Consider the following 27,754-nt stretch of genomic DNA (forward strand, 5'->3'; position numbering starts at 1 on the left):
AAAAACAGAGCAAGGCTAATAATGCTCTGACAAAACAGACAAATAAAAAATGTACCAACATCAACTTAAGGCAAGCAAATAGAACAGGAAGGGAGGGAAGTGAGCAGGCCTGGGCTAGGCCTCCCTGTGCCTCTACCCCAACTCACCAGCAACAATGAAAGACCATTTTTCAGGCCTTTCTGTTACATTTCTAAACCATTCATGTTCTTTCAATTTCCCTTTGAGACATACAGATCGGGTGGAGGAGTCTTCAAAAACGAGAAATTAGGCGGCGCCTGGGTGGCTCAGATGGTTAAGTGTCTGCCTTCTGCTCAGGTCATGATCCCAGGGTCATGGGATCGAGCCCCGCATCGGGCTCCCTGCTAGGCGGGAAGCCTGCTTCTCCCTCTGCCTCTGTGTCTCTCTCTAACTCTGACTTTCATGAATAAATAAACATTAAAAAAAAAAACAAAACGAGAAATTAGGTATATATGTTTAATTGAAAGTTCTTTTGAAGAGAGACCATTTTTATCTAAAGATTTCTAGTCATCTATCTGTCCTAGTGCAACAAAACGTAGTGGGTGGACCAGTTAGGGAGAGCCTGAAGAAAAGGGAAGGGGAGTGAGGTTACCTGGGGACAGTTCCTCTCTGGTCCAGGGTTCATTATGTGTCCTTCTAATGGTGTCTTTTGAAATCACAAGATTCAACAAGAAATCACAAGACTCAAGCAAGTGTGTGAAGAAGAGAGATTTTTTTTCTATACTCTGTGGCTCAAAAAAGACTTTTTTTTCCTTTTTGAAAAGAGAGATTGTGCATGTGAGGGTGGGGAAGGGCAAGGGGGAGAAGCTTAAGCAGGCTCTATGCCCAATGTGGGGCTTGACCTCACAACCCTGAGATCATGACCTGAGCTGAAATCAAGAGTTGGACACTTACCTGACTGAGCCACCCAGGTGCCACAAGAGACTTTTAATCTGTATTAAAACCTGGAACCTTAAAATAGTTAGCTGAGAGCCACTGAAAGACCCTACTAAAGTAATACAGTTTACTGGGCAGAATGTGGGGCAGGGATCAGGAGTCTGGACTCCTCTGGGCAGGGTATGGAATTTTCAACACCTGGACAGTGCTTGGAGCTTTGTCTCACCCACTTGAGAACTAAGATCGGTCTGGGGCCCAGCAGTGGGGTTGCCCTGTGGCCTTCTGGGGATGCAAGAGTAGAGAAGCAATCAGGCTCTACAATTCAGGCACCAGATTTCAAAAGGGCAACCTTCTCCCCTCCCCCCCGCCAATAATGAATATTACCAAGTATTCTAAGAATGAAGCATCAGCAGAAACTGAAAAGGGACCTAATTCTGGCATCTGTTTTCCTCTTGGAGCTGGGCAGGAACGGGGCCAGAGGGCCCTTGCTCTGTGCCTGGGGTACAAATTACTGCCTTCAGAATGGATGATTCTTTCCTGCTTCATTGACTGGATAGTAACAGCCTCTATGTGATGAATGGAACCACAGAGAAGTCTAAATTTAACACTGAAATCATAATGAGCTAGCAAAAGAGGAAGTGATGAGTTGATGAGACCCAAGTAGCAGGGGCTAGAAGGTATTTGATGGTGGGATATTTTATAACTCAGAAGACACCTGGGGTTTCTTTTTTCTGTTTATTTCCTTTTCCCCTGAAATTTGTTGGAATTCTAAACCTGAGAGGCTAGTAGCTATCGAGTCAAGGACAGAGAACTGAAAACAGCCAAGTACATTTCATCACTCAAGCACGGGGGTAAAGAAAACAAAACTAGGCACATAAGGTGATCAGTGGGGCAACTGGATCTTGAGCTGGAGGAGGGAAGGTGAATATAATTGTAAAGAAACAGATTTTGACAGTTCTTTCCAGGAGATTTTGAATTAATGAGAATCTCTTTCACACACTGGAGATTCCTTTAGGACTGACATAAACATCCCCCCCTAGGGCACGTTAGGAGGAGACGGGAAAGGAGTCGAGGATATTAGACAGGAAATGGGATTTGTTAATTGGAACGCAAGCATCAGCCCTTTTACAGCATCAATGGCAATGAGTATGGAAGTCTCTGAATACACCAGAAGCTCTGGGGCACTGAGGGGATTTGCAGAGGGGTGGGAATCTGTGGCACCCTGGGGACGGAAAACAGAGAGCAGAGATGAGCAACAACCCAATCTACCTGAGGCCAAGAGCCTATTCCCTTACTGCTTGAGGTTCTCTAAGGATATGGCACTGTCATACAGTAGGAATCACAGAATTATGCCCTTTGTTTGTAAATGAATGGGCCACAAAGTGACTCTTAAAAAGGATGGGATTATGGCAAAAAATGACAGAGAATAATCCTTGCTAGTTCTTCTGTTTTAAGACCACTTCTAGGCAAGGAGCCTGCCAGGGGAGGTGAAGAGGTCAGACTGCCCATCCAAGGATGCAGGAACTCCAAGAAGGGGCCCGAGTCTCCCCTAGTTAACCTCAGGAGCAGCTGCTTGGCACTCCTTTTGACAAAACCGCCCAAAGTCTAGAAATGAGACTCATGGATTATTACTCTAATCTAATACAAATGGTGAGCTCTGTACAGCCAAGACATCAAGAATCTTGAATTCCTTTAAGGTAGTGGTTCTGCTTTAGAGGGCATGAGAATCATCTGGAAGGTCTGTTAAAACACAAATAACCAGGCCTCACCTCTAGAGTTTCTGATTCAGAAGATCTGGGACAGGGCTGGGGAATTTGCATTTCTAGTAAGCTCCCAAGTAATGTTGCTGATGCTGCTGGTCCAGAGCCCACACTCTGAGAACGACTGCCTTAGACTTTTCCTATCTTCATTGAAAAGAATTGCAGAGTAAGTTCCATGACACAGCAAGGAGGGAGGGACATTATTATAAGCATCTGTCAACAGCCTCAAGTTCAGTGAATTTGGGCAGAACTCACAACTGACACCTTCCCCATGCACTTGGGTCTTTTAGGGGAAATATGAACACACCCTAATGAAAACGGGTGAGGCTGAGTTCTTTACGTTTGGTTTTTGAGTTATGACTGGCAGGGAGAGAGTCCTAGTGGATGTGACATCTACAAGTTGTAAGGAATGAGAATGAGATCAGGGCAGAGGTCACGTTTTGGAGGGAGGTGGACAGAGAGAGAGAGAGAGAATGAGAATGAGTGCATGTGTGTTACTATCAGATGACTAAACAGTATTAGAGGGACCAGGATGCAGATGTGATATGGATGGGTAAGGGCAGGTGAACTTTCATTATAAAAAATTAAAATAATCCGGGGAAGCAAAGGCTCTCTCAAATCTCCGTCTCGACAGTGTGGAGGATCCAGCATGCTGCTCTCGTATGAGCTGGAAAAGGGCCTGTGCTTTTGCCATTTGGTTATCAGGTTGATTTCTTCTTGTTGTTTGTGAGCGGGGACTGGGGACAGCGGGTGGGGAGAGGGGGTCAGCAGGGTTAGTGTCAGCAACAGACGCTGCTATACATACCACCCAGATGCAAGTCGATGAGGCCACTGTAATAAGACTCTCCCCAATAGTCTACAACAAGGAATTGGTGAAGAGAGAGTTATTGGATCAGATAACCCTCTTGTGCCCGCAGACCCAAAGCAATCAATGACACAAAGCATAAGGAACACAGAGATATAGCAAGAGGGTGAGGAGAAACAGTTGAAAAGCATGCATCTCTCTGGAAGTGCATTATCTATACACACACGTGCTGCAGCTATATACTTTCTGGTGGTGGAAGGGAGAGCTCACTCAAAACCACCGGTGATACAGTTAATAGCCAATTAACCATGGGACTGCTGTTCATACCTCCGATCAGTTACAACAGGATAGAAGGCCTTGGCATTCCTGGGAGTCCTGACCCTGCTGGAAGTCAACTGTATCTAACTAAGATTTTTTAAAAATGCAAGGGCAGATCAGGGGCTACTTACTACCTTCATTACTGAATATTAGAAGCCCCAGGCTGAGGGTCTGAAGGCAAGATGTGAACATTCTAAAAAAGCTCTGCAAGGCCACCAATCCTTAGGTTGAAAGGCAGTCCGAGCTCTCCCAAGAATTCACCTGTGACCCCCTGCTTGAGCATATCAAACTCCTTGCAGAACTGCTTTCACGGGATAGGTTTCAGATGAAGGGGATCCTGTTTCTTCTGAGGTTGGGCCCCAACTTCAGCCAGGCTTCTCTTTAAAAGCAGAGTCACTATTTGCCCTAAGGCTCTTGGAGGTCTGCCAGCCTCAGGCACTCCTTTGCCTTTCAGCTCCATGAGGCTGTCCAGCAAGGAGGTTGCATTCTTCGCATGCCTGAGATGCAGAGCCTGGGCACTGCTGAGGGGCTGGGCTTGGTCGGGCAGTCCTCATCCTCCCAGAACCATAAATGCATAGTACAACAAAAGTCAGCTGTACCTTGTTACCCTTTGCCTCCAGATCTCTCAGGCTGCATGCTGATCCTGGCGGCCTTTTGCTCCAAACGAGGGTTCCCCCTTTAAGAATGGCCGTACCAGAAAGTAGAATGTAATCCTGGAATAGTTTTTCAACTCACGCTCAAGGCTGATGCAGCAGATAAAATTTGCACCACGGTTCCAGAAACAAAAAGGGCTTCTCAGGTGCTGTAGACTAGAAATCACATCTGCCCTAGGCTTGCAGGCTCTGAACCTAACCCTTATGGTCCAGATATACATGAGCCTTAGACAAATCGAGATCAATAGGATGGCAGGGCCATATCAGATCTCTTGTCTGCAAGGGCAGCCTGCTAACAGGCTGACCCCTCAGAGAGCTATGGAAGCTTGGGCCCATCGGGTGAGGCAGGATGGCAGGCTCAGTCAGCTGTGCCCCCTCAGGGAAGGGGCCAGCTAGCATGGCAGAAGATTCCAAACTGCCATGCTCAGCTGAGATTATCTCCTTAAGGACTCAGCCAGGAGCAACCAGACTAACAAGAGGAACAGAACGCAGAAGCAGGAGAGAAAGGACAGCCAATGGTCACAGTTCAGCCTCAAAGATGATCTCTGCCAAGTAGCCAGGGCCAACTGGGACTTCTGACAAGAAGCGAGCCTTAGAAGTGATGTGCTTAAAATAAGAAAAGGAAAATAGTATGTTTGGAAATATATTCTTATGATAGGAGCTACTATACCCTGAGAATTTCCCAAATGCATCATGGGGAAATCTAATGGAGCTACCAAAGTCTGTCTTTAAAAACAGGACAAATCTGTATTTGGGTGAAGGTGTTTTGATAAAGCTTTGCTTACCAGAGTTTGGACTAGAACAGTGGTTTTCAAACCGTTCTGTGAGACCCTAGGGTTCTTTGAGCAGTATTCCCTGGTCTCCCAACTACCTGATTCACAAATACTTGGAACTCCCTTAAAGCTTACACAAGACACACTACATTCAGAAGTCTGATATGCCGATGTTAACCCACTGAGGACCATCAACACATCCATCTGTGCTGTCAGGTAAGCTTGTTTTTGTGAGGCTCTCAGGACCAAGTTTCTTATGCCCTCCATGTGCAAGTATCTGCACTCCCTGAAAATGTGCTAGGGAAGAGGCTATCTTATGTATTTACTTAAATTCTGGCTTCCAAGGAGAGTGGTCGCGAAGAGCTGTACAGGACAGCACCCTGGGAGGGCCATCACTCAGGGAGACCCAGCCTGTCAGAGTAGTTCCTGTCACAGTGCAGGCCTCGAGGAGGGTAACATTCAGGCCATGATGCCACAGCAGAGCTGGCTTTTGTATTTACTGCATGCTTGGGAGTCTTTCTCTGAGATCTACTCTTTTTTTTTTTAAAGATTTTATTTATTTATTTGAGAGAGAGAATGAGAGAGAGAGAGCATGAGAGAGGGGAGGGTCAGAGGGAGAAGCAGACTCCCTGCCGAGCAGGGAGCCCGATGTGGGACTCGATCCAGGGACTCCAGGATCATGACCTGAGCCGAAGGCAGTCGCTTAACCGACTGAGCCACCCAGGCACCCCGAGATCTACTCTTTATAAGGAACTTGCACTGCTGCTAGATTTAGTAGTGATGCTACTGTGTAAACAATTCCTACTGCTCCCACCTTTGGCTTCTGGACCAGAGGCTGAGGCCTATTATCACTTGCAGTTCCCTACTCTAACCTGTATTTCCAAATTGGTGGTTATCAACATTCTAGAGTGGTTCTTTTTGATTTGAATTTAAACTTACAATTTGGCTTGTATGAAGGGTTCTGCTGCTAAGAAACAAGTTTGAAAACCACTGACTTAGATGAAATCCTGGTTGTATACTTTTATGGAAAGGTAATTACCTAAGCAACTAGAAAGGGGAATTTTGGCAATCTCGCACACCAATCTTCAAGGGCAGAGTTTCTATGACCCCTGGCAGTCAGCAGCTTGAATAACATGGCCTGTTCTAGAAATACTGAAGTAACGCCACAGTCTCGAACTGCATGGCATCCAACAGGTACACAAGTACTATGAGGAAACCATAACCCTGGGGCGGCCCACCTGAACCTCGGAACCCTGTAAGGAGGAGACGCAGACTATCTTCCTTGAGGACTCAGGCTAACAATGAAATGGAGGTACACAAGCCTATTGAGTTATTCTGACTATGTGTTGGAAGATCTATCCCTCATTTTCCATCTCGGCAGAAGTAATCTGTGGGGAAGGATAAGAAGGCTCCCTCCTGACATCAGCAAGAAGAGAAAGCAACGAGGGAAGGGCCCTGTGAGTCCTGTTACAGCTGGGCAGGGCATCCCTGCTTGGCTTAGGCTAACTCCTTCTGGATGGTCAGGCTTAACTCAGGAGGCCAAGGAAGCGCATGCAGAGCGGGAAGCCAAAACAAGGATGGTGGGGGACATCACAGCTTCTTTTGGAAGCCTGGAGACCCTCCGAGGTGAATCCGAATCTCTACTCATTGACATGGGCCAGTGCTTGCCTCGCAGTCACACATCCCAGGCTTCTGGCTTACAGGCTGCTCAGTGGTTCGACTTTTTGCATCTCCTTTGGTGGCCCAGGCTTCAAGCAGTAACTCCAGCATCAGGTAAGGCACAAAACCAAGAACATCACATCCTCATCCTTCTCCTCATCCCATCTCTTCACCTGAAGGTCATCACTGAGTCGACTGTTCAGCTGCAATATCTAGGCCTTGAAGGGCCCGGAAAGATCTTCTTCTATGCCTGAACCCTGACTCCCCCCAAATGAACTTAGAGCCTGCAGAACCCTACGAATTCATCTTGACATCAGGCACATCCTGTGAGGTCAGCTCAGCAAGATCCGATGGCAGCAACTGGCCCCATTCCTGGCTGCCTCTTACTGGTTCTTCTTCAGTTTACAGAGAGCCTGCCTGCCAGGAGATGTAGCCACCCTGTCCCTCTGCCATGCTAGAATAAGGAATAAGGGGTTACTGCAAAGTTAAGTCACCTCCTTTCTTCATCCCCAGCCTCACAACTTGAACGCTGACCCTGGAGGCCTGTGCTCTCTACAAAGACATGGAGGTTTCCCCATCCAGAGGCTGGACTGAGACTCATGGACTCTTGAGAAAGCAGAGATCAGTCACTCCATGCCTGAGTTGGGCCTCTAGTTGGGGCTGGCCCAGTGGTTTGAAGGTCCTTAACCAACAGGGCTTCTTCCTGGCCCTTGGGACCAGGGATGACTCAGGTACTTCCTTGCTTCCTGTGTGCCCCACTGGGCTGAACCCACCTCGCAGGCTCCTTGGATGAACAGTGGGGGTGACTGCACTATGTTCCGCAGCTCTTCCCTGGACATGGCAGCCACTGAGCGTACGGCCCTCACAGCCATTCCCGTGTCTACCTGGTGCTGGCTCGCCACCGTCCCCCGAGCCTGTCCACCCTGCCCCGAGTGACCAGCCTCTGGGAGACACAGAGCCCAGGTTCACACTGGAGGAATGGTGAGGGCTCTGTGGGGCATGTGTCCTCCCATTCTGTGTGGTCAGAGCAGGAGAGGGAGCCCACAAAGCTAAACACTGGAGGTGGCAGGTGGGGAGCAGGCTGGGGGCCCCGCTCGTGCAGTTCTGTGATGGCTCCTTGTGGTACAGTGTCCCTCATTCCCAGCTATTTTCTTCTAGAGGAAACGAAGCAGGGGAGGGGGAAAGGAGGAAGAAGAGAGGAGAAGGCCCAGTGCTTGCCATCAATACATGAAGTGGACTGAGAGTTCGTTCTACAGATAAATGGCAAATCCTCCGAGAGGGTGGAAGAACAAGTCCAGGTCTTGGGGCAGTCCCAAACAGAGATGCTTTCCTTTTCCTTTGCTTAATAGGAAGCCCCAAACTCGGTGATGAAGGGCCCCAGAGAACCCTGCTGGAAAAGCAGCTGAATTCCACGTGAGGTGACACAAAACTAGCCTACCATGGGTGGTGGGGGCAGGGGCTTTCCTTTAGGAATAAACCTCCTCACAAAGGAGACCCAGACAATACCTGCTTCACCACGGAGCGCCTTCTCCACGGCAACCCCTCGTTCCTCCAGTTGCCTCTGCTTCTCCTCCACCTGCTCCAGCTGCCGCTGGATAATCTACAGGAAAACAGAACAGCGTGAGCACCCGACTTTCTCTCTCGTCTCCTAGCTTTCAGGAGGACAACTAAACTGTACAAACACAAACAGGGAGAAAAACAAATTAGGTCTGAAAGTTGGAAAGGCTTTTGTCCACGGGCATTAAGCCCGGAGTGGGGTGTAAAGACCACCCGCTTCGAATCCCCCAGGGCCTGTCGTTAGTAAGCAGCACAGCTTACTCGTCCAGCCCTCGGCAGGGCAGCTCAGACACAGGAAGTGACGTCAGCTCCTGCAGCAGGGCCTGAGGTACTGCATCCTAAGTAAGACCCTGCCAACAGTGAGGTTGCTAAAGCCCTAGCAGGGGTTCTTGGAGGGTACTGCCGAAATCCTGCCTCTAGAAGATTTAAAAAAAAAAAAAAAAAAAAAAATTCTAGAATGGAGCAATGCACTAGAATCTTTTTGGAAGTGTACAGTGAGAAGTTTCTCTGTGCTACGTGGGGACTAATCATGGATACCAGAAGGACATTAAACCCCCAAAGCAGCAGCCCATGACATATATCTGGAAAATGGCACACAGAAAACGAAATAAAATCCAAGGATCCAATCATTGCAGAGAACGTGGATACAGAATAATGTTCAAGAAAAGGACTAAAAGATTGGTGGTTTTTGATGCTTGCTAAAATTGAAATTCAGCGGCATAACTTGGTATTTGGGTTTGCTGTTAATGTTTCTCATTGTTTATACCTTTTGATTAGCGTACTAATATGAATACAACTCTACATGCACAGTTTCATTACAAAAACATATTGTATTTAGATATCTTTTAATACTTTATATAAAGAAATGATTTTTTGTTCCAGAAAGAAAATCTGGAATGGTCTAGGATCTGTGAGGCCTGAAGATAGAGGCTGATGCCTGGAGGACAGCTCTGACCTGGAAATCCCAGGCCCACCAGAGGCTGATGGGTCACAGATGGCCTCTCGATGACAGTCCTCACAACTGAACTAGTTGACTTTACAATGATTATTGCACAGCAAGGAATTTAGGGAACTCAAAGCCCAGCTCTTCCTTTCTACCAGGAACTCCATAAAAACAAGGCTTCTGCAGTTGCATCAAGCCAGAGGCTTGTGGCCTGACATGTTGGGGCGATCCTCTCAGGTATCAGGGACACCTCGTCTACCTCTGCTCTGTCCTCTCTACCCTCCCACGTCGTGGACAAGGACAAGCATGTCGGAGAGGAGGGGGCTCTTTCCCACTTAGGAGCTGTGGCCCCTTCAGGGATTTTACCTGGGCTCGGTGTAGCCGCTTCAGTTCCTCTTGCTTGGCCTGTCTCCGAGCTGCCTTCTGCACACGCCGGGTCAGCTTGGCGTTCAGTTCCTCCTCTGTGTAAGTTCTTGGCTGCAGAGAATGAGAGAAATTCCCTCAGTCAGATGCCGCAGGCCTGGGCACAGAGAGCACTTCCCCTAGGTCGGAGCTGCCCTTCTGCAGAGTGCCTGCAGGGTAGACGCCCAGGCTGCGGCTCGGCCAGAGGCTTCATTGACACTCGTCCTTGCTGGAGCCCTAACTGCTACAGGGTACAGCTGAAGCTCTACAAATGAGATACTTCCCCACTGTGACAGGGACAGGAGGCTGAGTGGGGACTGACCGTTAGAAAGTTAAAAGGACCAAGGGTGATATGCTCCTTTATCACAGAGATCACCTGTTTCCCATGGAAGGATGTCTGCTTTTTTTAAGACTTTCTGGAGGTAAAAACATGATAATTAGTTCCCCCAAGCTTCCTGCTTCTAGGAGGGCACTGCAGAAATGTATGCCTGTACAGGGGAAGGAAAAAGAAAAATCGGGATCCTTTTATTTTCTTGTTTAGTATCAAACGCCACTTCCTTCAGATGAATATTTATAAGGTTCTCTTAAGAAGTAACATCTAAAGTAGAGAAAATGGGGATGCTTCTATTTTTAAGTGTGAGTGAACCCCAAACTAACTAATGCAGTCTGAAGAAGGGAGATACGGAGGCGAGCCAGGACTGCCCCCAGGGTCTGCACAGAGGCAGCAGTCGGCCACTGAGAGGGGCGGGGAGGCGGTCCGGCAGGGCGGTTTCAGCCACTGCTACCAAGCCCTAAGGAGGCAAGAGGCCAGATGCAGGGCAAATCCATGGACACAAGTGCCTGAGCAACTCCACCTGCAAATGTGGGCATCGAGGGTGCAAGGCAGTGTCAGACGCCTTGTGTAAACAGTGAGCAACCACCAAGAGGCAAATGCTGAGGGGTTTGCCGCTATTCCTAACATCTTCTTTATTTCCTCCAAGGAAAACAATGAGAGACTTTGATAGACTTTAAAAGAGACTTCCAAATTCAACTCAGGAGTATAGTCTAGTAATCTTTATTTTAAGAGCTCAAGGACAGTGGAGGGCCAACTGAGCAGGTAAGTCCTTATGGAACATCGTGGTGTTCTAGCACCCTAAGCATTTCACCTTGCAGGTCGTGGAGCTGAGGGCTCGTGAATTCCCCATTCCTGTGGTGCCCAGTCCCATAGGGGCAGCCCTGGAGTGAAATTACCACTGCCACATGCACTCCAGCCAGTCAAGAGCAGGGCATCTCCCCTTCCTCCACCATGACACAGCTAGAGAGAGTTCTGGGGCCCGTGTTCACTACTGCTCCATGCATGTGTGAACAGTTAGTGAGGATGTGGCTGGAGGGCCAGGGCTAGAGGCTGCTCCGGGTGGTTAATCACAGACATGCATGCAACAATGACCAGCCATGGGAATGAGACACTACCTTTGATGCATATGATCTCCTGAACGCCAAGGCGTGTGGTACATAAATCAACTTTTAAGGGGATGGCAACAGAAAACAAAATAGTAATAATAACAATTAAAAAATTAAAAATAGAACACAGAAATGGAGCAAAATCAGTTAGAAGTTTAAAACAAACACGCAAGACTAAAGACTAAAACACATGATTATTTTTCATAATGTCACACAGGACTGAGTAAGTGAGGAACCTGGGGATACAGATCCTAGCAGCAGAGTCTCAGTGAACCCTGTTTTGAATAAGGACTGGGTTCACTTTTTTACCTAGAAGACAGCTTCTTCCTCACTATGCCCCAGATCTTCTTTCTTCTCTTTTCACTATCCCTTGTGTATAATAAACTAAAGCTGTCTAAATACATGGTTATAGATGCCATTTCTCCTTCAGTAACCCATTTGTTTGTGAAGATTCAGACTACTTCTTTCAGCTCAGTGGGGGGCAGGCACTGGTGGTGGGAAATTCCTGTTGCCAGGGCCACAGAGACACAGACACAGAGCAAACTGAGTATCAGACCTAATGTTCTCTTCCAAAAGGCTCTCTCCTGGCAGTGTGGGCCAGGTGGGTTCCTAGTGGGCCACCCAGAAATCCTGGATGGGGGCGGGGGCCATTTCTTGATTATGCACAGTGAAAGGGGGCCTAAAATAGCATAAGTAACTGATATTCACCAAAAATACTTCAGGCACATATGTCTTCCCTCAGACTGACTCATCTCTCCCACAAACCAGAGAGGATGAATCTCAGTATTAGAACAAATCAGCTAAAAAACAGAAGATAGATGGTTTCCCCAAGCAGCATGTGAACCACTCCATAGGAACTACGTAACCACACCTAAGGAGTAGCACTTAACGTCTGCACCTGCGGCTGCTGTAAAAAGTAAAGGGAGTGGGGGCAGTCACTGACTGACTTCTGGCGGGGGCAGGAGCGGGGGGGTCAGGTACCACCTTGGCAGAGGCAGCGACTCGAGGGGAGAAATCATGAAGCGTGTGCGGTGTGTTGAGAGAACGAGGCCAGCCAGAGCCGCTGCTTCTGCTGTGACATGGGGACCAGGGTCTGTCCCACAGCCTCTGCACATGCCCATGGCTGGGCCACAGAGGTTAGGACGCAGTGCATCACTTATATTTAAAGTCAGGCTCAGGCAAAGAAAAGAGGTGAATGTGAATTATCTTTTGTTGGTAGGGTTACAGATGATATTATAGATTTAGTCTGTATTATCTTAATTTTTCTAAGTAAACATTTTAAATAAAAATAAGTTATTTTCAATTTTAAGTGTTTTTTTGTTGTTTGTTCTTTATTTTATTTTTGTGTATTTGTTTATTTTTATTGTGTTATGTTAGTCACCATACACGTTGTAATGAGCACTGGGTGTTATACGCAAATAATGAACCATTGAATACTACATCAAAAACTAATGATGTGCTGTATGGTGGTTTTTTGTTTTTTGTTTTTAAATGAAACAAAACTCAGGCACTTGTTTCACAGATGCCTGACTCAGAGACGGGTCTGTGATGCAAGAGGAACCGTTTCTTCCAGCCACTAGAGATGCTCCCTCCTGACCCCACTGTCCCTTTAGGTGTCCCACCTTCCTGCTCTGAAAATTTTCAAACCTAGGAAAAGTTGGAAGAGAACAATGAACACCTTTGCCTAGATTTGCTAAATGTTAGAATTTTGCTACATATTTGATATATAATCCTTATATATAATCTTTTTTTTTTTTCTGAAAAAAACCCACACCATGGTAGGATTCAGGTCAACATGTCCTAGGCTCAGCTTTGTCTTTCATATTCCCTGCTCAGCCTCCAGCAAATGGCTCTGCCTCTGTAGGGACACACACGGAATGTGAAGCCCCCCACGCCTCTGATTCTGGGATTCTAGGAGTGGGGGCCATGACTTGTTGGTCACGTAGAAGCGGAAGAGCTCCCTATGTGCCTCAGGTCAGCAGGGCCCCAGGGGAGGCTGCCCTCAGTGACACATATTGCTGAGAAGAAAGCCTTGGCATGGCCAGCTTGGGCAGCCTGCCATTCCACGTTCTGCCAGGATGTTTCATTAATTGGGAAACAGTGGAGAGACTGACCACAAAAGCAACCACAGATGGGAGTTTCTGACCAACAGGAGATGAACCGGCTGAACATCTGCATATCTACATGGAAGCAAAGTGGAACCCTGGACCACATTCTCCTTCACAGACCACCCCCCTCTCCACGAACCCCCTAAGGCTGTGCCAGTCCCCACTCTCAGCACATGTTGAGGGACACAGGTACATATCCAGAAGCAGTTCTTAGTCCCAATGTCATACCAATGCTGCTGCCTGGCAAAGCACAATGGGGAGCACTTGATAGGAGACCCATGAAGCCAGGCTCCTGGGTGAGAGCCAGCACACAGGGTCCCAACCCTAACTCAGTGCTGGCCTGGCCGGGACAGGTGGGAGTTGGCTCTGCACATGGCAGGGAGGGATCAGAGGCCTGACTGGTCAGGTGTCCTTCTAGGAGAGTGGACAGGTAAATAGCTGGTATGGCCATGGGAGGCCAACAGACCAAGAATGAGAGGAGAACTAAAAGATGGGTTTCCTCCAGTGTGCCAAGTTGTTAAAAGCTGGACTGGGCTGCGAGGAGGGGACTGGCCACAGCTGCAGAAGCCATCTTTACTGACCAGACACAGGTGAGGCTCAGGTCTGCTGTGGCAACTCCCTGGAAGCCTGCAGAGGCAGACTCAAATGCGAGCCTTGGAGAGCCTTGTAAAGAAGGTACATGACCTTCTGGGGACATCTGTCATTCAGAAAAGGGAGCTGAAGATAGCTGGGCTGTTGCCTGGGACAGGAGGCTGAGTGTGTGTCCCAGGCCAGACAACAGAGATGGTGCAGCTTCAACTGTCCCTATGTGCTGCCCAGGCCTTTCTGGATTGTCGTCCTCACCCCATCACTGTCTCCGTGATGCCGATGCCCTGTTACTTTCTCTAATCCCTCTCCCTCCTCCAACTTCACTGTAACTACACAGAGCTACAAGAGCCCTTGGAAATCAGAAGATTGAATAAATATCCAAGAGCCCTCCACATTGCGGGTTAGCTTTCAGGAGAGGTGAGTGGCCACCCCAGCTCCTAAGCCCGGGGCAGTAAGAGGGACCAAGTCAGATCCATAGGGCCCTACTCAGCACAGAATCCAGGTCAGTTTTCTGGACTGGTTCTTTAATAGCAAAAATTACTCTTTAATCCATAAACGTACAAAGCACACAGGATGACAGGGCACATTCCTTAGTGACTCAGCCTCCACCTACTGCCTAAACCCATAGTCCCTGTCCCAACCTCCACCAGACTCTGGGGCACGGACAACCCTTCTCCTGTCACTCTGGACACTGGCGGATGCTATTCCACATGGGAATTCTGAGGACAAAAGAATGAATGGACAATGCCAGCGGCTTGGAAAAATCGAGTGAATCTTTGAGGACGAAACACAGGAACACTTGCCACTGAAACAAGCCCCAGCTGTTCCCTAGAAAAAAAGCCCAAGAAAAGAACTCCCTTTATGCCTCTCTTACTTGGGCCTGGGCTGGGCTCAGGATTCAGCTGTGGGCTGCCGGGAGATCAGAGGAGGGCCCCACTTTCCACCCCGGGCTGGAGATTTGCTTTCCCTTTCTTCTACCTCAGCAAAGACCAATACTACACAGAGGTTTTGGGCTGGGCTTGACCCCTACATACCTCTCGCCTGGACTTTTGGGAAGACCTCTCAAGGATGTCGTCACTGGAGAGGTCTGAGTCCTCCGAGAAGCTCAACTGGCGCCGCAGCTGCAGCTCTAAGGGGATGGAAAGAGGCAAACCGAGGACACCACGGTGCTTTCCTGGTTCCTACATGCACACGCGCCGCCCAGGGGAGTCGGGGAGAGGCTGGACTTCTTGGCAGTTTGAGGGGCTCTAACCCATGTGGGGGAGCCAGGAGCTTGGAGGCTGACACCTGTGCCGGCCGGGGCAGTGTGAACACTAAATAGACGGCATCCGATGACAGCCCGCCTGGCGCCTTCCCCGGGGTGCTGAGCTCCGCCTTGCTCAGAATCAGGCCCTGCCCTGGGGCCGTGTGACTTGAGGAAGTGCACACACCTCCCAAGTCTTACGAGTAAGCTGGGTTTTAGAATTAGTCTATCACCTGGAACACGCTCTGTGAGCCCAGAGCCCGTGGTTCTGCTTCCTTCTTCCTTACCCCATTAGCATAGCTCCTAAGAACCCTCGGGGAAGCAGCAGGAGAAATGGATCTTTTGAGGAGAACCAATGGCTGGACGACACACCCCTTATGCCCTGCCGCAGGAGGAATCCGCTGGTGCTGACATACCTGCTCTCACAATGGGAGACATCCTGTGCTTGCCCAAGTCCACAGTGGCACCACTGGAAGGGGTGCTGGAACAGGACTTGTCATCGCCCTTCTTCTTCTTGTCCTTCTTGTACCCAGAAAAGACGGACTTCCACAAGGACTTGGGCTTGGCAGCGGCTTCCTCCAGGAGGTTTGGGCTGGGCTTCTCTGGAGGCCGGCCCTCGCCTTTGGACTTCTTCTCTTTCTTGTTTCTGCGGGGGGAGAAGAGTGACGATCTCTTCTTGCTCTTCCCACTGGAGCCCTCAGATGAGGTGACCGAACCATCGGGGCCCCCTGAGTCCGACGGAGGGGAGAGGACCTCCTCACTAGTGGCTTCGTGCTTCAGGGTAGGCTCCCTGGGGCCTTTGAGAACGGGGCGTTTAGGGGACTCGGGGCCGAGGTCTTTGCCCTTGGAGGCAACTGAGGAAGCTTTGCGGGAGGTGCCTCCTGGGGGCCTGGAGGTCCCAGCTGCCATCTCCATCTCCTTCATCCTACTCAGCTGCTTGGCCATAGCGTCTCTCAATGCCTGGCTCTTCACAGACTTCTCCCTGGCTCGCATGCGCTCCTCAGCCAGCTCCTTGGCTTCTGGAGAGACCACGGGCAGGCCCCTCTTCTGTGGTTGGACCCCACTCTCCAGAGTAGGCAACCTACCATTCTCCTTGGCTAGGGGTGGGTGGAGGGACCTCTCTGTGTGGGGCCAGTGGGAAGGGGGTGTGAAGAACTTCTCCTGTAGACTCGCGTCCTCCGTCTTGTCATCATAGGTATCCTCCACGTCATCGGCAAAGGGGATCTCATCCACACTCTCCACAAACGACTTCCGCAAGTCCTCTCGAGGGGGCTGGGCAGGCTCTCGGGGGGCCCGCATAAAGGAGGCAGGTGGTGGGGGTGGGATCACCGAGGCCTTGGGCTTGGTCTCCTTATGCTCATAAATCTGATATGGCTTCCTTCGAAGAGTTGCGGGCTCCTCATCCTGGGGTGGGGGTGGAGGTGGGCTTGAAGGTGGAGTGAGCATGGTGGAGTCTGAGGTGTTGAAGCTCTGGCTGCCCAAGGTTTTCATGTTGGAGGAGCTCCCATGAAGGCCCAGCCCAGAGCTGCTCGACAGATCTCTTCTCTCCTCATGGGAGCTTTTCAGCTCTCTGTCAGATGGGGACTTGGGGGTCGGCAGGGAGGGCTGGTCACCATCCGACTTCGGCAGGCCTAGCCTCTTAGGAACAGGTGGAGGTTTTAGAAGCTGGAGCCCCTCACCCTGAGGAGACTTCTCAACTGAAAAGGATTTTAGGGACACTGGTTTAAAGGCAGGTGAGGGGAAGCTGGACTCGGACACCTTGCTCCGATCCACAGGTGTGAGCCCGAGGCTGCGGCGAATCTCGGCGCTCTTCATCCAGAACTCTGCCACCAGATCGTTCCGTTTCAGGGCCTCATCCACAGCGAGAGGGCTGCCCAGTCTATCCTTGGTGTCCCTTTGGTTCTTCAAGGGGAGGGGAACCACGGGGATGGATGTTTTGGCTGGAACAGGCTGGAAGCATATGGGGGACTTGGTGGGGGACGGGATAGTGGCCTCAGAGGAAGGCTGAGGCTGGGAGCAAATGGGGAGCTGGGTGGTGGTGGGGGTGGAGGTGGCCAACGGTGACAGGCGCTGTGAACTAACTGGGGAGGTAGGTGTCCTGGCTTCCGGCAGAGCCACTGGCTGCGATCGGATAGGAGAGCGCACAGCTCTCTGGTCAGTGGGCACTTCTGCTTTGGGCTTCACTTTGGGGAGCAAAGGTTCAGGGAAAATGCTCTCCTCGGGCAATTTCACTTTGGTAGCAACAGAGACAGGTGGGATTTGGGCTCCCTACAGAAAAGGAAGATAGAAGCTGCTTAGAAGGAAGGGTTCAATGGTCAGAAGAAACCTATTGGGGAGCTCTCTCTCAAAGGGCCTGTGTTTATGAAATAAATTCCTCTCTCTGTCCTTTAGGCTGTCATTCAAATGGCTCCAGGAGAACCTTCCTCACTTTTTGCTCTATTTGTTCAATTTTTAAAGCCACTCTACTTTACTGAACAGACTCAGCTTTCAGCGTTTGGTTCATCTTGAACACACCCTACATTCTTTGTGCACTGAAATGGACACCTGCCCAAAGCACACTAATGGACCCAGCTCTCCTGACTATGGACCCCAAGAGCTCAAGACCTCTGATGTATGAAGACAGGGGCCCATACTGTAAGATTTAAAACAGCTATTTTTTTTTTTTACAGTCTATACTACAAATTGCCCTTCCCAGGAAGCTCAAAGATCCAGGTATTCCTGCACAAATCCTTATATCACCCCACCCATTAGTCTCAGCAAAGCTCGCCCAATTTCACGAATGAAATCACCAAATTCATCTTGCTTCTTAGAATCTCAAAGACCAAACCAAGCCAACCCAGGTCTTGAGTTTGGCCTCCTTCCCTGATCTGTCCTCCACATAGCATTTCCCAAAACATATTCCATAGGACACACTGTTGCGATCTGTTTACATAGCATTCTTCAATGTGTGGCTCACATACCACTGGTAATCTGGGGGAATATTTTTAATTTTAAAACTCAGTCATACGTTCATTTTAACATAACACTAAGAAACAAACTCATCTGTCATATCAAACCAATGATTCCACAAAAATTATTGCTTTAACTTAAAAATAAATTTACTTTTAAAATGGAGTGGCATGACAGCAGAGTGACACAGTGGGGGAATGACTCAGGTCTGGGTACAGGTACAGCTCAGGGTTAGGGCGATGCTGCCTGGACTGCCTTGTCCTCATGGTGAGGACTGAGTTGGATCCCCAAGGCCACTCCTGTTTTCAGCAGCCCCACTTCGCACAAGCAGCAAAAAAATGGGTTCACAGCAAGGGCCCTAAGATGAAGGAATTCATATGTCCACTCAGGGTCCCATCAGTTCTGTCCCCACAGTGATCCTTGAGCCCTTACCTCTGCCACAGGGCTGTGGCCTGGGGAGAGCAGACCGGCTTGCTCCTCAGGAGACGGGGCAGGGCTGGGGACTTGGGCGGGACCTGAACAGAACAGACACAGGCTTTATAAGAGGAAGCACCCCCCCCTCCCACTGAGGGTTCCTCTCCCAGCCATCTCTGCGGGGGGGGGGTTGCTGTTGGCCAGCAGAAAGTGCTTTCCCAGAGTGTCCCTGAATGCCACCTCTGCTCAGGTTGGAAGTGCAGACTTTTTTCGCATGTGTGTGATCTGTGTCCAGCTTGGAGATGTACCTCCGACCCTTTCATGGCTCCAGAGCACACACAGAAAGGGCTGTTGGCCGAAGCCGCGTGCAGGGTCCATGCACGGGGAAGGAGGACAGCAAGCAGAGCTGTGTGCCATTGGAGGCTGGCAGTGCGTCAGCCCTGCGCCAGCTCCCTCAGGGGACCTGTGTCCTGGGGGCTGCTCTCGTCCCTGAAGGCTCTCAGTGGGAATTCTGGAAGCAGTTTCTCCTGAGTCAACAGACTTACTTCTCTCCTGGTGCCCTGGTGTGGTGACGGGTTGCTCCTCCTCACTTTCTGATGCCCTCAGCTCCAGCTCCGCTTCCACCACTGCCTGTTGCTGCATGCGAAGCTCCGTTTCGGCTTCTGACGGGATATCATCAGACCAGTGCTGATCTGGCAGAGGGAAGGGAGGGCACAGACCACCCGAGTGAGGCCCTGCTTCTTTTCGAGCCTCCTGCCATCCCCAGAAAGCAGCCAAACCAGCATCTCGGCTTGAGGTGTAGACCTGTGCCACAGCTGGGCCCTGCCTACTGGTCCCCAGTGAGAGACTTGGCCCAAAGCCCCTTATTCTCTGCAACATGGTGCTCTTATCAAAGCCAAATGCACAAGACGGCACCTGATGGACCAGAACAGAGAGAAACACAGTGCAAGTGCCTGTGAAGGGCAGGCCTCGCTTCGTGGACTCACCAATGGTCTGTGTTTCCCGCAACACCACAGTGACTCCGTGCTCCCTCACAGGCTTGTCTGGACTCTTCTCATTTCTCCCAGGCTAGTCCCTGCCCCCTTTTCCCCAACAAGTAGACTGTAATTCTTAAAATACCATCTCCTTGCAGCTACCTTTCAGAGGACATCCACTGAATTAGAGGCCCTTGTCTAAAGCACCCAGTCTGCTCAGTTTCTCAACCACAGCTCACTGAACGCAGGCTCTGCTGTCTGCTGTCTTAGGGGTGGAATGACACACATTCAAGTTAGTGCCAGGACAAGGAACGCGAGCAGGGGACCTAATGGCGGCCTCTTCTGAGTGCCTTGCTTTTGCTTTAACGTATATGATCTTTCCTGAGTTGCATTCACACAGTGGGGAAGAGGGCGGTCAGCACAGTGGAGAGGGGAGGCTCTGGGGTCCCCCGTACCATCATCCAGCTCAGCACCAGTGTCCCCTGTGTCCCCATTCTCCGCTGCCTCCCCTTCTATCTCTGCCGGCTCCGAATCCACATCTTCCTCCAGGTCATTCTCATCAAATGGGACTGTAAAGCAGAAAGGTTCAAAGGAAGGAAGAAAAGGACAGACAGATGGACAGAGAGACTGCCTGTGCAGGTGTAAGGGGGCAGTGGTCTTCCCAGGGCTGCAGTGTGAAGACCTCGAGAAGCAGGGAGATGGATTCCGAAGTGTCTGGATTTGGACCCCAAGGCAGACGTCAGCCAGACTTGGGGGAGCTAAAAGCAGTGTGGGCGCTGGCGAGGGCCCAGGGCCCTTCCTGAACACACGGGACTAGCACTGCTCAACTCCAGCAGGGTCAAGTGGAAGAGGGAGAGCAGCATCAGGTCTGCTCATCTCCCCTCCTCCCCCGGGGCTGCCGGAAGCTCCTCGGTGTGAGAAGAGGGGAGACGCTGCTTCTCCGGGCCCAGCAGCAACAGCAGCTCTGGGCTGCGTCACATGCCATGAGTCACTGAATCCTCACAACGATTCACTAGAGGGGCTGGGGGAAACCGAGGCCACACGGCTCCATCTAGCAGCTCCGTGCTATGTGTTGGTGAAATCACGGCCGTGTGAGGGACCAAGAGGACCCCCGAGGGCACCTCCCTCCCCTTTCAAATGGCAGAGGTTGCAGCTTCGCTTGGGGTAACTCAAGAGAAATGTGTTGTTGTTTTTTAAAGCATGAGGGAGACGGTGAGGGGATATGTAAAGTTCATTTTCTAGACTCAAGAATAGCCCTTCAGTGCTGCAGAATGAGGCAAAGCACTTGTCTACTTCATTTTCCTCAGGAGGAACCAGCCCCCAAACATACACACACGTACACACATACACATACACACACACACACACACTCTCATTCAGACCTGTTCCCAACCTCTGCACACCTGGAGCTCACACTAACAGTTTGGAGTAAGAGAAAGCAATTGAGAAAGCAACGCATGCTGCTTTAAAGGATGCCGTGAGATCCTGTGGTCCCCGGGACTGACAGTCCCCGTCGGTCAGGGTCCTGAGGGCTTCTTCTAGGGTTCGAAGCACAGCCACTCACCAAACAGTCCTAATTGTTCTCACTTCAGGAAAAGGGGTTATGTTTACATTTGCATATCTAAGAGCTGGAGACTCCAAGCCCAAGGGGTCGGGTGGGCAGCAGGGGCACTGGCGGTGGCACAGCTGGGGAGATTTCTTCAAAGACGGTACCACAACGAGAGGCCGTGCAAGGACCAGGCCCTCTCAAATCACTGGTCTTCCCATTGTCCAGCCTCTTGAATCTGTACCCCTGCTACGGTGAGCATGTGCACGGTGAGTGCGGACACCAAGGTCTGAGTGTGATAAAAATCAAGTGACTACCTGTGGAGGTGGGGTGGGGAAGACAGGGAAGGGGCACTCTGAAGATGCTGGCTTGACCTAGTCACAGGAGTTTTTGTTAAAAAAATATATATATAATTCCTTGGGGCGCCTGGGTGGCTCAGTCAGTTGAGTGTCTGACTCTTGATTTCGGCTCAGGTCATGATCTCAGGGTGGTGAGATCGAGCCCTGCGTCAGGCTCCACACTGGGCATGGAGCCTGCTTCAGATTCTCTCTCACCCTCTGAACATGCCTCCCCACCCCCGCTTGCTGGCACAGTCGCACACACTCTTTCTCAAAAAAAAACAAAAAAAAAAACCAACAATAAAAATAATTCCTTAAGCTGTATAATTATCTTACCACCCCTTTTGTCTACTCAGCTTATTAAAAATAAGGTGATGACTTGCATCTAATTCTGGAGAACCATTCAAAATAGGTTTGGAATGGACTCCGGGGAAAGACGGGTGAGTTCCAGAATAAATCCTAGGCTGGCGAATAGTTAATGTCACACTCCTCCTTTTGAGATACCATGGAGCTGGTAATGCCAAGATGCTTTCCTGTGATGGTGGCATTTGTGGGGAAAAATACTGGGGGTAAAACTACTCAATTATTTCCACAGGTTTAAAATCTTTGTGTGGTAATACTGCTGTTTCAGTTCACCATACACCATGAAGTGGGACTTCTGAGGAACACACAAGTCTCTGTGCCTCCTCAAACCTGAGCTTCCTGTCTGGATAATGAGCTCATGGTTTTATGACACCATTTCTGAAGAGGTGGGGACACAGATGCCTCTCTTCCCTCAGCATTTTTCTCCTTTGGCAGTCACCCCAACCCAGGGGAAACAGAACCAGGGCTCATCCCGCTAGGGTCCACTGTGCCCAACACGCATGCCCAAGTAAATCTATGAGTGCCTGGGCATCAAGATGGTAATTTATACTTCTGTTGGCAAGTGCACCGGATGTGAGCACAAAGGAGACCACGACAGGACTCCCTAGTCTGGCACTGTTCCAGTCACACTGCCCCACGTCAGCCTGATCCCAGCCCCAGTCCCTTGGCCCTCACATGGTTCTCGGACTCAGAGTTGCTATTAAAAAGTGACTATGGACTCTGAGAAACAAACTGAGGGTTCTAGAGAGGAGGGGGTGGGGGGATGGGTTGGCTTGGTGATGGGTATTAAAGAGGGCATGTACTGAATGGAGCACTGGGTGTTATACGCAAACAATGTATCATGGAACACTACATCAAAAACTAATGGTGTAATGTATAGTGATTAACATAACATAATAAAAAAGCAAATTAATTAAAAAAGAAAAGAAATGTCTGTTGTAGAGTCAGAAAGGTACTAAGTCTACAGTCCTTGGGAGTACCTTGAAAGGAACAAGTGTCACATATATTAAAAAACAAACAAGTGAGAAATATCAATGCAGCAGCAGATACTGGAGAAACGCAGCTTGAGGGATGGAATTGGGAGATTGAACCCAGGTTAAGATGGAGTGCAGAGTGCTAGAAGCTGCCACACACTATGGAAGCTAGGAATCACAGACATACGTAGCTTTTGCTTTATTTCAGCTGCCAGCTGGGAAGTCCTGATACCTCAGCCTCTCCAACCATGGTGGGAGACGTGACTAACTAACTAGGAGGGATGCCCAGCCAGCTAGGGTCTGGCTCCCTGTAGCTCTGTGACTTGTGTGCCTGTGTCCACTCTTCCTGCTGCGCGTGAGGACAATGGGCTGGGCTGGTAAGAGGCTGGTGGTAAAGATCCATGAGCTCCAATCCTACCCATCCGAGAAGCAACCACTAGGACCAGAGTTCTCAACCAGGGGGGCAATGCTACTCTTCTTCAAGTGGTATTTGATATTGTGTAGGGCATTTTTTGGTTGTTGCCTGGATGGCTGTGGCAGGAGGTAGAGGCTGCATGGCTGACGTTTCGAGGGCCGAGGCCAAGGAAGTTAAATGTCCTGCAATGCAGAGAACTGTCCTGCCCTCGCTGAGCACTGCTATGGCCCGCGTTGAGAAATACCTCTCCAGAAAAGGTTAGGAAGGACAACCAAGGTTTCTGAGCTATCTCTTGGCCTAAGTATTTAAACAGACCCCGCACCTCAGTATGCAGACCCAGTGGACGCTACGTCTAGTTATACCCAGCCTGTCCCTCTGAGCTGGACAACATCCACCAATCCTCTGTTACCCCTTCTCCACAAGTCCCTGAGTACTGAAAGTCTCCTTTTCTGTACTTTGGTGGGTTTGTGGAATATTAACCAATTCCTCTACTTTTATACCCAACTGCTATACAACTTAATTTCTACAGACTTTAAAAATCACTGCTAAAAATGTTCCCTCAGCTTTGGCCTTTACTCAACCTTTAGCAGTAGTAGTAGTAGTAGTAGTAGTAGTAGTAGTAGTAGTAGTAATAATAATAATAATAATAAAAAGTTTAGTCAGTTCTGTCTATGCTACTGCTCTCCTCCAGATCTTCCCTGAAGGGCGTGGGGTGCGCATCCGGTCCATGCAAGGATGGGCTGCCTGAATGAGGCATGCATGTGCCCCCCCTCCCAACCCTGGCATGCACTAGCAGCAGGACCAGAATTCTAGTGTTAAGGTATCAGCAGAGCTGCCAAGAGAGAGTGGTTATGGTGAGTGGGGAGAGAACAAACATCACCAGACTACCTCCGGAGACTGTCTCCAGCCAGGCCTGCACGGCTGCGCGGCGTATGGAGGGAAGGTCAGGCACTGAATTTAAAACAGACGATAGATACAAAGTTACACAGGAATGCGTGCTCCCCGTGAGGAGAGCTGAGGTCATCCTAGAGCCCCGAACAGAAGAGAAACTGAGAGATGTTACAAGCCAGAGGCCTGTCTGGTACCGACAAGGGGTCCCAGTCCCATTGTAACCCAGTCCCATTGTAGGCATTCAGGATGAGAAAAGGAGAGAAAGCATAGGGAGGGTCAACAGCTGCTCAAGGCTGCGGAGCTACCCTGTGCTGCAGGCCAGTCCGACGTCCCTGTTCAGCAGGGTCTCTCTCCTCACTCCTGCTGACTGTTTATGCTGCTGCAAAAGTAGTTAACAGAGGTTGGTCTTGCCTATAGGTAAAGACTTGGGGCTGGGGAGGACCAGATGTCCCCGTGAAGGGCTAAACTTCATGAAGGCAGGGAGCACCCCCTTTGTCTACTCAGAGCCTTACAGGGTGTGTGGCCCTGTCAGGCACTGAACGGAAGCATGAAGAAAAGTGAGTGAGAGACAGAGGTTGATGACACCAAGGATCCATATTTGGACAGTGGGTATGCTGAGGTCAGAAGGCGTGGAGAATGGCACGGCAGCAACCACATCCCTCAGCAGTCTCCATTTCCCCCTTTTATTGCTTGCTATTCCTAGAAGAGGTCAGGCTAAAGTTCGTCCTCACCCTACTGTGGAACACAGACCGTCTCACCTGAAACCTAGAGCTGGACATTAGTCTATCTACTCTAAAGGCCTCCTGGATCGAAATCGCTTCTTCAAACTTCATTTCAGTTCAAAATATAGTCCCCCACCCTGTTCTGCCAATGTACATTCACACTCAAGACACACCACACAAGGAAAGCACCAGAACATTTTACCAAGTGGACAGAGGAACCCTGTCTAGTCATATGGGGAAAGAAAGCAAATTCTTGGTTTTCCCAAGGTCAAGTTCATTTTACTAGTTTGCATCCATGAAGAAAGAGCTCACAACCTCTTAACCCATAGAGAACTTTACATATCCTCAAACAATAGCTAAGGGTAGTGGTCACAATTAACATCAGGAAAATAAAATGGATCGTTGGCTTACATTTTGATCAAACTGATGGCTTTGATCCTAACGGAAGAGTTCTCTGCAGCAACGAGAGGGGAAGCAGGGACAGAAGGTGCTCTGAGGGGCATTGGGACCTTGGATCTTGGAACAGTTACCTCTAGAAGTGGAGGACTCAGAGGTTGGTACCATTCGCTCCTCCTCCTCTTTCTCGCGAATATGTGTCCAGTGCACATCAGCCTGGATCTCCAAGGGGTCGGCCGGATTTATGATCTGCTGTAGCCTCTGGCTCCCGACTAGTATACCAGGGTCAGAGGTGGAGGAGAGAAGGAAGGGAGAGATGATGGAGGAAGGAAGCAGAAAATAAACAGTCAAGGAAAGGAGGGGATGAAACACCACAGGAAAGGAAACAGAAAGAAAAGTTACTGTATTTGCCAGGATCAGTTTGAATCAGAAAGAGGCAAAAATTGAGAGTGTAAACACACACACACACACACACACGATTCCCACTTGTTCAGCTTGATTTAGTTGTTTCAAGCTTCACTTATACTGTTAATTTCAACGAAGAGAACCATACATTCCAACTCCAAACAGAAAGAACTCTCCTTTCTGATGCTCTTTTCATCTTATCTGCATTTGAGGGACCCAAATGCCCAGTCAGAAGAAAGAGCAGGTTACAACTGCCTCTGAAGGGCCACCCCTCCAGGTCATGAGTACTCAGCACAGTGCCTACCGCCACCTGTCATGTTGACTGCTTCTCCTCTGAGATTTCAGCCAACTGACAAGAGAGAAGTGGGATGGGGCAGTATCATTCTGTCATGAACCAGCTAACTCACGCAGGATGGAAACTTACTTTGTTGGTACTTTAGTGTTTATCTTTTGCAGCTAGAGAGAGAGAGAAAAAAAATCCCCCTTCCATAATAGGTCTCATGCTGCATGCTGGTCTGTGGCAGGGACAGGGCAATGGGGAAAAAATAGAGTTTGGGGAGGCGATGGCTGGGAGAGGAAGCAGAGCTCTATCCTGTAAATTCCCAAAGCTTTGGGGGTTCGTGGGAAGGAATAAAACAATACCTCTTTGCTTTTTCTGAGGTCAAACCCTTTTCCTTAAAACTCCATTTGGTGCCCCACTGCTCCCCTCTGGACACAAGACCTGCCTTTTTAGCTAAATGAGAACTCATCAGCAGCCCCTTCAAATTATTCCTGCTGCCAGAGCCCAAGGAATATACATGCAGCCCCTGCCCTGTAAGCTCCCTATAATCAGTGCTTGGACCATGCCATACAGTTGGGTTAAAATAAAGGAACAGCCAGTGACTTGGAGAGGGGACACTTTGGGAGGGAGGAAGGCTTTTCAGGCAGCAAGAGCAGGTGCCACCTGATCTGAAGGACTCTGGGATTCCTGATGGGAGCCCACTCTCAACAATCTAACTGGACAATTTGGCTTTGGCGTCACAATCACACAACCTCTTTTTTTTTTTTTTTAACACAACCTCTTGATTTTTAAGCAATGGAGAATGTGATATGGACAGAAAGTACCAGTAAGATCACCAAATGTGGGTGCGGGCACCATGCTGTGTTAAATGTGGGGTGGTAACCCCGCATGCACTCTCTCGTTGGAACTGCTGGTCTCCACAGATTCATTTTCCTAAGGTCAACCGGCTTTTATGGTGTTGGATGGGGCTAAGTCCCAGCAAAGTCACCCAACAGCTTGAATGTCATATGACTAAGGAAGGTAAGTCAAAGAGAAAGATGTGGATGCTGTCTTCATCTTCTAAGCAACAAAGAGAAGACAGTGAGTCTTCCCCCTCAGATAATGTTCTGCATCCTGTTCATAAATGAAGCCTTGGGGACTTATCAGCCAGCCTGTCCTCCTTTTTCAAAGAAAGGTTATAAGGCACAGTGGAGGGAGGCTCTGGGCACCTCTGCTGGTGACAGTACTCATGCCGCTCCGCCACTTACAGGCGCCATGACTGCAACCTGAGGTTCTCTGCAGTAGAAGAGGCCGGGTCTTTGCTAGAGCAGGGGGCTTGCAGCAAAGCATACAAGGGGCACAGACGGGGCCACATTCAATAAGGCTGCTTCTGGAGTCTTCTCCTCTGACTGCCCCTTGACTCTCCTTTGTCTTACATGCTATTTTGTACATGACCATTCATGAAGGCTGGCCCAGGGACAGGTGCCGAGCTAGGTATGTGCCAAAGCCTGCCAGGGCAGCTTTATAAAGCACAGATCTTTTCATGTGGGACCTGCTCTTGAAGGCAAATTCTGGATGGCTGCTAGGGAGCCAGGGTAGAAGGTGGGCAACGGGCAGAGCGGGTACCTTTACGTGTACCCGTAGCTTCTTCCTTTGACAGCTGCTGGAGCCACTGGCCTTGCAGGAGTTCTCTGTCCCAGGGGCAGTACTCCCCTTCTACAGCAGGGGGAGCCAGACACCCACAAACACAGCATCAAGAATCCCACGCGGGGATAAACAGAGAGAAAAGAGAATGGAAGGGAGGAAAGAGAATAGAGAAGAGTTATCTTCAGGTGCAAGGCAAGAACAGCCTGTCACTGTCTACACAGCCATAGACGTCCACTGCCCAGAAGCTACACACACCACGGGCTAGGAACACAGGCCCAGGGTTGGGCTGAATTTGTCGGTATGTTTCTCCCGTTAAAT

General features: G+C 49.7%; 1 protein-coding gene across 2 annotated transcripts in view; it reads right to left on the minus strand.

Annotated features, from left to right (window-relative positions):
- Positions 1-27,754, minus strand: part of MICAL3 (microtubule associated monooxygenase, calponin and LIM domain containing 3) — a 216,241-nt gene that overhangs the window by 11,064 nt on the left and 177,423 nt on the right. The window contains exons 22-29 of one of the 2 annotated variants that reach the window (XM_044915483.1): positions 25,260-25,397; positions 19,936-20,049; positions 19,052-19,198; positions 18,525-18,607; positions 15,560-17,411; positions 14,935-15,029; positions 9,729-9,839; positions 8,369-8,462 (exon numbers count right to left, since the gene is read on the minus strand). In XM_044915483.1, the coding sequence (XP_044771418.1) occupies positions 8,369-8,462; positions 9,729-9,839; positions 14,935-15,029; positions 15,560-17,411; positions 18,525-18,607; positions 19,052-19,198; positions 19,936-20,049; positions 25,260-25,397 (2,634 nt within the window). The remainder of the gene's footprint in view (positions 1-8,368; positions 8,463-9,728; positions 9,840-14,934; positions 15,030-15,559; positions 17,412-18,524; positions 18,608-19,051; positions 19,199-19,935; positions 20,050-25,259; positions 25,398-27,754) is intronic. The other variant, XM_044915484.1, reaches the window with a different exon arrangement.

Source organism: Neomonachus schauinslandi, chromosome 5 (genome assembly GCF_002201575.2).
Source record: "Neomonachus schauinslandi chromosome 5, ASM220157v2, whole genome shotgun sequence".
NCBI lineage: Eukaryota > Metazoa > Chordata > Mammalia > Carnivora > Phocidae > Neomonachus > Neomonachus schauinslandi.